Genomic DNA, 12,554 nt, shown 5'->3' with positions numbered 1-12,554 from the left:
CACACAATGCTTTACACACAACATGTCTTGAGGATCACAATAACTACTCCATATACTCTAGTGTCCACAGATGAGGGACAGTACGTTTTCTGCAACACACCAAACTGTATTCTGCTACTGTGGGGCCATCTACTCATTAATCTGTAGGCGATATGCTCTCTGGGGCACGTCAACATCGCACGATACTGTAGCCTACGCGCGCGTGCCCCGCTTCGGTCGTGCGCGCCGCCGTTCCTGCGGAATTCAGGGAGCTGTGGTCGGACTCTGAAGACTCCCACCCCACCTAGAGAATAATGAACAACAAATTTGATGCGTGAGTAATCAAAGCTATTTTGAATATTTGGTGGACAATGGGCGCCCCGCTGTGAATGCAAATTCGTTGAGCAATTAGGGCTATGCCTTGCTCGTGGGTTGCTTGGAGAGAAAGAGGTGTGTCCGGTCTGGTCTGCATGCCTTGCAGGGACTGGGGGACACGCGAGTGCTTGTCACGTCTCATCGTAGTTACGCATTTCACATAACAAGATTCATGGTGACAACGAATCAATCGTTTAATAGGGAATGCTTGCCCCTTCTTGCGATAGCCCTTTTTAGCGTTGAGGCCCCGCGGGCCGTGGATGAATCCTCGGCTTGCAAGTGGTTGAAAGTCAGGGGCAGGTGCGCGCAGAGTCGGCAAAAACTATCCCCCATGCCCCTGATCACATTTAGTTATTTTAGGAGGGACAGATGGGGAAAGGTTTTTATTTAGCAAATGTTAATACGCTATTCCGCTTGGAAACGTTGACAGCGACAAGCAGCCGTGTGTTATGTGTATATTGGAACCACTGTGGAACCACTCACCAGTGCTACAATGTTGCACATGCTTATAAATGTCAGCACTGCACATTCGACCACATTGCTAGTGAGAGATGTTGACAAGACCCTGTTACTATACACAAATACGAAGCAATGAAAAGCCAATCACTTTCAGCTGTGACCTATAGTATTCACATGTATATAGTGATTGTTACAATGTAATAAATTAGTACATGTACACTGAACAAAAATATAAATGCAACATGCAACAATTGCAACGATTTCACTGAGTTACAGTTGATATAAGGAAATCAGTCAATTTAAATACATTCATTGGGCCCTAGTCTATGGATTTGGGAATGCATATGTTGGTCACAGATACATTAAACATTTTTTAGGGGCGTGAATCAGAAAACCACCATTTGCCTCATGCAGCGCTACAAGTTGCTGGATATTTTCAGGAACTGGAACACACTGTTGTACATTTACATTTACATTTAAGTCATTTAGCAGACGCTCTTATCCACGTTGATCCAGAGCACCCCAAGCATGCTCAATGGATGACATGTCAGGTGAGTATGCAGGCCGTAGACGGACTGGGACATTTTCAGCTTCTAGGAATTGTGTACAGATCCTTGCGACATAAGGTGAGCAGATGAACGGCACGACAATGGGCCTCAGGATCTATGCATTCAAATTGCCATCGATAAAATGCAATTGTGTTCGTTGTACGTAGCTTATGCCTATTCATAGCATAATCACACCTCCACCATGGGGCACACGTTGACATCATTAAACCGCTTGCCCACACGACACCATACAGTACATGATGTCTGCCATCTGTCCGGTTTGACACCGCGATTCATCCATGAAGAGCACACTTCTCCAGCGTGCCAGTGGCCATCAAAGGTGAGCATTTGCCCACTGAAGTCGGTTATGATGCCGAACTGCAGTCAGGTCAAGACCCTGGTGAGGACGATGAGCACTAAGATGAGCTTCCCTGAGACGGTTTCTGACAGTTTATGCAGAATCGTTTTCAGTTGTGCAAACCTACAGTTTCATCAGCTGTCCAGGTGGCTCTCAGTTGAAGAAGCCGGATGTGGAGGTCCTGGGCTGGCGTGGTTACACGTGGTTTGCAGTTGTGAGGCCCGGTTGAACGTACTGCAACATTTTCTACAACAACCGCAGAGTTGAGTAATTATCGTAGAGTAATTGACCTTAAATTATCTGGCAACAGCTCTGGTGGACATTCCTGCAGTCAGCATGCCAATTGCACACTCCCTCAAAACTTGAGACATCTGTGGCATTGTATTGCGTGACAAAACTGCACATTTTAGAGTGGCCTTATATTGTCCCCAGCACAAGGTGCATCAGTGTAATGATCATGCTGTTTCATCAGCTTCTTGATATGCCACAACTGTCAGGTGGATGGATTATCTTGGAAAGGAGAAATGCTCACTAACAGGGATGTAAACAAATTTGTAAACAAACATTTGAGAGAAAAAAGCTTTTTATGTGTATGGAAAATGTCTGGGGTCTTTTATTTCAGCTCATGAAACATGGGACCAACACATTACATGTTGCATTTATATTTTTGTTCAATGTAGTAACTAATATTTTACAATAACCTAGTTAGATAAGACTATTAAAAGTGTGTACACAACAAGGACCTTCATTGTTGTAAGTAATTACAGTTCAATATCATGCTTTGCTTATGTGTATGAGTACTGCATGTGTGATGTCCCATTGTATTTTTGATAAGGTTCTGTACAGTATCTTGTGGTCTTGTTCTCCTCACTGACGAGATATCCAATTTCCTCTCCTCTATATATTCTATCTATCCTGTTTATCCTCCATATATTCTGTCTGTGTACTGTTTATCCTCCATATATTCTGTCTGTGTACTGTTTATCCTCCATATATTATGTCTGTGTACTGTTTATCCTCCATATATTCTATCTATCCTGTTTATCTTCCATATATTATGGCTGTGTACTGTTTATCCTCCATATATTCTGTCTGTGTATTGTTTATCCTCCATATATTCTGTCTGTGTACTGTTTATCCTCCATATATTCTGTCTGTGTGCTGTTTATCCTCTCTATGTTCTGTCTGTGTACTGTTTATCCTCCATATATTATGTCTGTGTACTGTTTATCCTCCATATGTTCTATCTATCCTGTTTATCCTCCATATATTATGTCTGTGTACTGTTTATCCTCCATATATTCTGTCTGTGTGCTGTTTATCCTCCATATATTCTATCTATCCTGTTTATCCTCCATATGTTCTATCTATCCTGTTTATCCTCCATATATTCTGTCTGTGTGCTGTTTATCCTCCATATGTTCTGTCTGTGTACTGTTTATCCTCTCTATGTTCTGTCTGTGTGCTGTTTATCCTCCATATGTTCTATCTATCCTGTTTATCCTCCATATGTTCTGTCTGTGTACTGTTTATCCTCCATATATTCTGTCTGTGTGCTGTTTATCCTCCATATGTTCTATCTATCCTGTTTATCCTCCATATATTCTGTCTGTGTACTGTTTATCCTCCATATATTCTGTCTGTGTACTGTTTATCCTCCATATATTCTGTCTGTGTACTGTTTATTCTCCATATATTCTGTCTGTGTGCTGTTTATCCTCCATATGTTCTATCTATCCTGTTTATCCTCCATATATTCTGTCTGTGTACTGTTTATCCTCCATATGTTCTGTCTGTGTACTGTTTATCCTCCATATGTTCTGTCTGTGTGCTGTTTATCCTCCATATGTTCTGTCTGTGTGCTGTTTATCCTCCATATGTTCTGTCTGTGTGCTGTTTATCCTCCATATGTTCTGTCTGTGTGCTGTTTATCCTCCATATGTTCTGTCTGTGTGCTGTTTATCCTCCATATGTTCTGTCTGTGTGCTGTGTATCCTCCATATATTCTGTCTGTGTGCTGTTTATCCTCCATATATTCTGTCTGTGTACTGTTTATCCTCCATATGTTCTGTCTGTGTACTGTTTATCCTCCAAATATTCTGTCTGTGTACTGTTTATCCTCCATATGTTCTGTCTGTGTACTGTTTATCCTCCATATATTCTGTCTGCATTCAGCTTATTATCTCACAAGGTCAAATTCCTGGTATATGTAAGTGCACCTGGCGAATAAAGGCAATTCTGATTTTGATTCTGTGTGTTCAGTCTGAAAGATGATGACAGTGGGGACCACGACCAGGATCAAGGCTCACAGAAAGACTGTGAGAAGGAAAAAAATGACAATGATGAGGACAATGATCAGAACACTGCCAAGAAGAAGGTGTGTGTGTCGCCCAAATACAATGCTACAGTATGTATCGTTTGTTATGCTTTCTAAATTAGATACATTATAGATGTGACGGCTCAGTTTGTTAGAGCCAAGGTCGGACTACTGCATTTGGGGCCATGGGGCACCACCCCACAACCCAAAAAATAAAATATATATATATGTGACTAGAGCTCGACCGATTAATCAGAATGGCTGTTTAATTAGGGCCGATTTCAAGTTTTCATAACAATCGGAAATCTGTATTTTTGGGTGCCAATTTTGCCTATTTAAAAAAGAAAAATTGTATACCTTTATTTAACTCGGCAAGTCAGTTAAGAACACATTCTTATTTTCAATGACGGCCTAGGAACGGTGGGTTAACTGCCTTGTTCAGGGGCAGATCAACAGATTTCCACCTTGTCAGCTCGGGGGATCCAATCTTGCAACCTTACAGTTAACTAGTCCAACGCTCTAACCATCTGCCTCTCATTGCACTCTACGAGGAGCCTGCCTGATACGCGAATGCAGTAGAAGCCAAAGTAAGTTGCTAACTAGCATTAAACTTATCTTATAAAAAACAATCAAATCAATCATAATCACTAGTTATAACTACACATGGTTGATGATATTATCTAGCGTGTCCTGCGTTAGGTAACGTTAAAAGGAACCACCAACTTTCATATGTTCTCATGTTCTGAGCAAGGAACTCAAATGTTAGCTTTTTTAAATGGCACATATTGCACTTTTACTTCTCCAACACTTTATTTTTGCATTATTTAAACCAAATTTTACATGTTTCATTATTTATTTGAGGCTAAATGGATTTTTATTGATGTATTATATTAAGTTAAAATAAGTGTTCATTCAGTATTGTTGTAATTGTCATTATTACAAATAAATTAATAAAAATCCTCTGATTAATCAGCTTTTTTTTGGTCCTCCAATAATCGGAATCGGTGTTGAAAAATCATAATCGGTCGACCTCTATATGTGACCGACCGGCTCGATTCAGTAGCACAAATTATGTATCACAAATTGAAATGGTGTTTTTAACACTGGATAGAAGTATAAACTCCGAGCAAAACAATTGTATATCATACACTACAGTTGAGGAACAATGAAAAGTAATTCTGCTTTGAAAGTTGATAATGTCCCATCTGTTTAAAAATGAATTCAGTATATGTCAATCTAGCAAACCACGCAACTAAAATAAACTTTCTGAACAATGTTTTGTTTTGTTTCTAGCTTGTTAGCTAGCTAACATTAACCACATCATATAGCTGACGTCTTAGCTTTAGCTAATTTGTATTCATTATTACAGGAAAATAAACTCTCAACAAGATCATTATTTACACGTTAACCAGAAGGGGACTAGTGTTCCAATTTTGGAACACCCCCCCCCACCATGTTCAGCTGGAAGGTGGCGCATGGAATGCAAAAATATTCCTAAAAATATTTAACCTCCACACATTAACAAGTCCAATGGCTTAAATGAAAGATAAACACCTTGTTTATCTACCCAGCAAGTCAGATTTCTAAAATGTTTTACGGCGAAAACATAGCACATATTTATGTCAAACCACCACCGAAGACACAGCTAATTTGCATAGCCAAGTTGAAAAAAATATGCAATCAACAAACGCAGGATTAAAAGAAAAATAATGCACTAACCTTTTGAAATCTTCATCATATGACACTAATATAACATGTTACACAGTACATTTATGTTTTTTTCAATAATATGCTATATATATCCACAAATCTCTGTTTACAATGATGCATCGTTCAAAAAATGCTACTCAAATGTCCTGAGAAATGACGATAGCTCCGGCAGATAACGTCAGCTAACAAGGAATACACATCATAAACTTTGACTAAATATGCATGTTCTACATATATATAGTTAGATACACTTCCTCTGAATGCAATCGCTGTGTTACATTTATTTTTAACGTTACAGGTTTCGTTCACTAGGCTATACTATGAGTCGGCGCTCAAAAAGTAGCATTATGGCTCCTCTATCTTGGAGTCCACAAAAACCCAAATTTACCACATAAATATTCCCTTACCTTTGCTGTTCTTCCATCAGAAGACCTGGAAGGAATTATACTTACCAAAAACAGCGTTTAGTTTTGCAGTCTGTGTCTTTCGGTTCTCAAACACGACACATTTCGGTTGAAATGTAGCCAAAAGTCAAGTGGATGCGCACCAAAACGTCGAACTTACATATTATATGTCGACTAAACTTGTCTAACTAAGTTCATAATCAAGCTTTAACATGTTATAAAAGCTGTACAGCAATCGTGAGGACGAACAGAAACGCATGCATTGTATAATCGATCTTGGAAAAAAGACAGGACCGGAGCAGAGCGCGCATAAAAGTGACCTGTTTTTTCGCGTGACCGAAAGGTTTCGGCCCGCCAAAACTCTCGTGAGCGCGCAATTCTCACAATGAGAAGCCCCATTGAAAGCTGAGATCGCGCTGAAGACAGAGAGACTGTTCCCAGACCTGTAAGTGCTTGGGAAGGGTGGGGGCGATGACTTCAAAGTTGGGCCAACTTTTCTGATGACAAGAGAGAGTTTGGGAGAATGACTGCCCTGAGAGTTCTGCTTTACATACAGACATAATTTAAACGGTTTTAGAAGCTTTAGAGTGTTTTCTATTCAATAATATTTTTTATTTGCATATATTAGCAACTTTTGACAAAAAAAAATTATGTTTACTATGGGCACGCAATTACTCCAGCGGGGGCAGTAGACAGCCCTATCCCCAACAGGTTGGCGAGCGAATGACAGAAAATAGCTTACGGTTGTGAGTGCGACGAAATATAAGCATGGCATTCATGTTGTTCTTCACATTCCGTCTCTGGAAAACACACATCATATCAAATCAAATCAATGTTTATTTGTAACATGCACAGGATACAGTAGGTGTAGACGGTACAATGAAATGGTTACTGTAAGCTAATGCACTTCTGTACATCGCGCTGTAACGTACAATTGACCTTATTTTAGCGCCCCAAAAACATAATACTTCCAGGTCAACTGTAATAAGAACACCATTGTAAAGCACAATTTCTCCTATTTTTTGCTGCCCGGCTCTACATGATTCAACAAGGAAATGAGCTCCGTCGGGTCTTTTTAAAAATGGCAGGTGGGGAAGCGAAACCTACTGCGTGATAGTGTTAGGGGGAGATAAGCCGTGTGGGGATTTTTTTTTCACCCGATCTGTCCAACTTATCACCTTTAAAATGTAAATAAAACACTATTTGAAGATTTGTGTCAAATTTGAATCAGGATTTTAGGGCTGCGCTAAAGTTATCTTCAGAAGTAAACAGCGGCTGTCACAGCTTTTGAGAGTCATGATGGCTTGCAGTGATGATGCAAAAAATGAATGCATTCAGTTGTACAATTGACTAGGTATCCTCCCTTACCCTGTCACTGTCCATTTCTTGTTTTTAAACGATGAGAGAAGTGCTACACGTGGTGGAGAGAGATTGTAAGACAGAAATAGTAGCTTTATGCATGCTGTACGTTACGACATGACACGTCACGATGTAACGGAGGGTCAGTTTTTTTCAACTTTTCTCCAATACTATAGATTGGAACCTTTCCACATTTTGTTACAGCCTGAATTCAAAATCTATTCAAAAATGTTTTTTCTCACCTATCTGCACACAATACCCGATAATGACAAAGTGAAAACATGTTTTTATACATTTTTGCAAATGTATTGAAAATAACTACATAAATATTGAATTTACATAAGTATTCACACCCTTGAGTCAGTACTTTGTAGAAGCACCTTTGGCAGTGATTACAGTTGTGAGTCTTTCTTGCCCTTAGCAATATTTTTTTCCCATTTTGTCTGTCATGGTTGAAGTGTACATATGATAACAATTACAGGCCTCTCATCTTTTTAATTTTTTAATTTTTTTAATTTCACCTTTATTTAACCAGGTAGGCTAGTTGAGAACAAGTTCTCATTTGCAACTGCGACCTGACCAAGATAAAGCATAGCAGTGTGAACAGACAACACAGAGTTACACATGGAATAAACCATTTACAAGTCAATAACACAGTAGAAAAAAAGAGAGTCTATATACATTGTATACATTGTGTGCAAAAGGCATGAGGAGGTAGGCGAATAATTACAATTTTGCAGATTAACACTGGAGTGATAAATGATCAGATGGTCAAGTACAGGTAGAGATATTGGTGTGCAAAGAGCAGAAAAGTAAATAAATAAAAACAGTATGGGGATGAGGTAGGTAAAAATGGGTGGGCTATTTACCGATAGACTATGTACAGCTGCAGCGATCGGTTAGCTGCTCAGATAGCAGATGTTTGAAGTTGGTGAAAAAGTCTCCAACTTCAGCGATTTTTGCAATTCGTTCCAGTCACAGGTAGCAGAGAACTGAATGAAAGGCAGCCAAATGGGGTGTTGGCTTTAGGGATGATCAGTGAGATACACCTGCTGGAGCACGTGTGTGTTGCCATCGTGACCAGTGAACTGAGATAAGGCGGAGCTTTACCTATCATGGACTTGTAGATGACCTGGAGCCAGTGGGTCTGGCGACGAATATGTAGCGAGGGCCAGCCGACTAGAGCATACAGGTTGCAGTGGTGGGTGGTATAAGGTGCTTTAGTGACAAAACGGATGGCACTGTGATAAACTGCATCCAGTTTGCTGAGTAGAGTGTTGGAAGCTATTTTGTAGATGACATCACCGAAGTCGAGGATCGGTAGGATAGTCAGTTTTACTAGGGTAAGTTTGGCAGCGTGAGTGAAGGAGGCTTTGTTGCGGAATAGAAAGCCGACTCTAGATTTGATTTTCGATTGGAGATGTTTGATATGAGTCTGGAAGGAGAGTTTACAGTCTAGCCAGACACCTAGGTACTTATAGATGTCCACATATTCAAGGTTGGAACCATCCAGGGTGGTGATGCTAGTCAGGCGGCGAACGGTTGAAAGGCATTCATTTGGTTTTACTAGCGTTTAAGAGCAGTTAAAGGCCACGGAAGGAGTGTTGTATGGCATTGAAGCTCGTTTGGGGGTTAGATAGCACAGTGTCCAAGGACGGGCCGGAAGTATATAGAATGGTGTCGTCTGCGTAGAGGTGGATCAGGGAATCGCCCGCAGCAAGAGCAACATCATTGATATATACAGAGAAACAGTCGGCCCGAGAATTGAACCATGTGGCACCCCCATAGAGACTGCCAGAGGACCGGACAGCATGCCCTCCGATTTGACACACTGAACTCTGTCTGCAAAGTAGTTGGTGAACCAGGCACGGCAGTCATCAGAAAAACCGAGGCTACTGAGTCTGCCGATAAGAATATGGTGATTGACAGAGTCGAAAGCCTTGGCAAGGTCGATGAAGACGGCTGCACAGTACGCTCTTTTATCGATGGCGGTTATGATATCGTTTAGTACCTTGAGCGTGGCTGAGGTGCACCCGTGACCGGCTCGGAAACCAGATTGCACAGCGGAGAAGGTACGGTGGGATTCGAGATGGTCAGTGACCCATTTGTTGACTTGGCTTTCGAAGACCTTAGATAGGCAGGGCAGGATGGATATAGGTCTGTAACAGTTTGGGTCCAAGGTGTCTCCCCCTTTGAAGAGGGGGATGACTGTGGCAGCTTTCCAATCCTTGGGGATCTCAGACGATATGAAAGAGAGGTTGAACAGGCTGGTAATAGGGGTTGCGACAATGGCGGCGGATAGTTTCAGAAATAGAGGGCCCAGATTGTCAAGCCCAGCTGATTTGTACGGGTCCAGGGTTTACAGCTCTTTCAGAACATCTGCTATCTGGATTTGGGTAAAGGAGAACCTGGAGAGGCTTGGGCGGGTAGCTGCGGGGGGAGGGGCGGAGCTGTTGGCCGAGGTTGGAGTAGCCAGGCGGAAGGCATGGCCAGCCGTTGAGAAATGCTTGTTGAAGTTTTCGATAATCATGGATTTATCGGTGGTGATCGTGCTACCTAGCCTCAGTGCAGTGGGCAGCTGGGAGGAGGTGCTCTTGTTCTCCATGGACTTCACAGTGTCCCAGAACTTTTTGGAGTTGGAGCTACAGGATGCAAATTTCTGCCTGAAGAAGCTGGCCTTAGCTTTCCTGACTGACTGTGTGTATTGGTTCCTGACTTCCCTGAACAGTTGCATATCGCGGGGACTATTCGATGCTATTGCAGTCCGCCACAGGATGTTTTTGTGCTGGTCGAGGGAAGTCAGGTCTGGAGTGAACCAAGGGCTATATCTGTTCTTAGTTCTGCATTTTTTGAATGGAGCATGCTTATCTAAAATGGTGAGGAAGTTACTTTTAAAGAATGACCAGGCATCCTCAACTGACGGGATGAGGTCAATGTCCTTCCAGGATACCTGGGCCAGGTCGATTAAAAAGGCCTGCTCACAGAAGTGTTTTAGGGAGCGTTTGACAGTGATGAGGGGTGGTCGTTTGACTGCGGCTCCGTAGCGGATACAGGCAATGAGGCAGTGATCGCTGAGATCCTGGTTGAAGACAGCAGAGGTGTATTTGGAGGGCCAGTTGGTCAGGATGACGTCTATGAGGGTGCCCTTGTTTACAGATTTAGGGTTGTACCTGGTGGGTTCCTTGATGATTTGTGTGAGATTGAGGGCATCTAGCTTAGATTGTAGGACTGCTGGGGTGTTAAGCATATCCCAGTTTAGGTCACCTAACAGAACAAACTCTGAAGCTAGTTGGGGGGTGATCAATTCACAAATGGTGTCCAGGGCACAGCTGGGAGCTGAGGGGGGTCGGTAGCAGGCGGCAACAGTGAGAGACTTATTTCTGGAGAGAGTAATTTTTTTAATTAGTAGTTCGAACTGTTTGGGTATGGACTTGGAAAGTATGACATTACTTTGCAGGCTATCTCTGCAGTAGACTGCAACTCCTCCCCCTTTGGCAGTTCTATCTTGATGGAAAATGTTATAGGTGGGTATGGAAATCTCAGAATTTTTGGTGGCCTTCCTGAGCCAGTGGGAGAACTTGCACAATTGGTGGCTGACTAAATACTTGTTTGCCCCACTGTGTATATATATATATATATATATATATATATATATATATATATATATATATATATATATATATATATATATATATATATATTTTCATCCATTGTAAATTCAGGCTCTAACACAAAAACATAGAAAAAGGTAAGGGGTGAATACTTCCTGAAGGCTGTAAGTGTGAATAAGTGGCACAGTGGTCTAAGGCTCTGCATCTCTGTGCAAGAGGCGTCTCTACAGTCCATGGTTCGAATCCAGGCTGTATCACATCCGGCCGTGATTGGGATTCCCATAGAGCGGTGCACAATTGTCCCAGTGTCGTCCAGGTTTGGTCGTGGTAGGCCTTCATTGTAAATAAGAATTTGTTCTTAACTGACTTGCCTAGTTAAATAAAGGATAAATTACTTTAGGATAAAAGTGCCTGCTGAATGACCATATCTTGTCTGTCTCTGCTCTGTTGTTCAGATTGCAGTTCCAGGGGTAGGGGAGCACCCCCTCCAGTATAACTACTCCTTCTGGTACTCCAGACGCACCCCCGGCCGGCCTGCCAGCACCCAGAGCTACGAGTCCAACATCAAACAGATCGGCAGCTTCGCCTCGGTCAGTCCCTTTCGGGAACCATTGTTCTTTGCCTTTCACCTTTGCAGTTTCTAGACTCAGCGGATCTAGTTTAGTATATTTCTTGGGTTCTAGACTAAATCTGTCCTCCGGTCCACCAGGTGGAGCAGTTCTGGCGTTTCTACAGTCACATGATCCGCCCGGGCGACCTGACTGGCCACAGCGACTTCCACCTTTTCAAGGAAGGTATCAAACCCATGTGGGAGGTGGGTAGCAAAGATGGTGGATACATGGAGATAGTTCACTCAGGCCGTTTACCATTGAACATCATTTTCAGTTTCTGTCTACTTAAGTGGGTGGCTCTCCCATAGACACCAATGCTATAGCAGCTGGATCTTGTCTACTTTTCATTGGGGGAGTGGGATGTCTCGCTTCCTGTATTCCTGTATTCTTTTGATCTATCCTTACCTTTATGAGCTCACTCAGCTGACCTTAGATCAGTCTTCACCTGTTGATACTGTTATACCATTACCAGGGTTGTATTCATTAGGAAACAAATAGAAGAAAACAGACGGGATCAGGAAGGGACTGCCTAAACTAATAAGGAATGCTTATTTCCCTTTTCAATTGCAGAACATTTTGTTTCGGTGTGCCCTAATGAATATGACACATTTGTTTCCTGCCTAATGGCCTTGTCTATCTTCTCTCTGTGTCTCTCTAGGACGATGCTAATAAGCTAGGTGGGAAGTGGATCATCCGGCTGAGGAAGGGCCTGGCGTCTCGTTGCTGGGAGAATCTGATTCTGGCCATGCTGGGGGAACAGTTCATGGTGGGGGGGGAGATCTGTGGCGCTGTGGTGTCTGTACGCTTCCAGGTACACACATAC

General features: G+C 42.1%; 1 protein-coding gene across 1 annotated transcript; it reads left to right on the top strand.

The window, feature by feature from the left end:
- Positions 1-197: 197 nt before the first annotated feature.
- On the top strand, positions 198-12,542 carry LOC124017364 (eukaryotic translation initiation factor 4E type 2-like; the record flags this gene model as incomplete). Its single annotated transcript, XM_046332626.1, has 5 exons — positions 198-313; positions 3,982-4,096; positions 11,576-11,710; positions 11,830-11,934; positions 12,390-12,542. Coding segments are annotated over exons 1-5 (528 nt in total), but the record flags the coding sequence as incomplete, so codon positions are not given.
- Between the last annotated feature and the right edge of the window lie 12 nt (positions 12,543-12,554).

This window comes from Oncorhynchus gorbuscha, unplaced genomic scaffold (assembly GCF_021184085.1).
Source record: "Oncorhynchus gorbuscha isolate QuinsamMale2020 ecotype Even-year unplaced genomic scaffold, OgorEven_v1.0 Un_scaffold_20:::fragment_2:::debris, whole genome shotgun sequence".
In the NCBI taxonomy this organism is placed as follows: Eukaryota; Metazoa; Chordata; class Actinopteri; order Salmoniformes; family Salmonidae; genus Oncorhynchus; species Oncorhynchus gorbuscha.
This window is presented reverse-complemented; position numbering and strand designations above follow the sequence as displayed.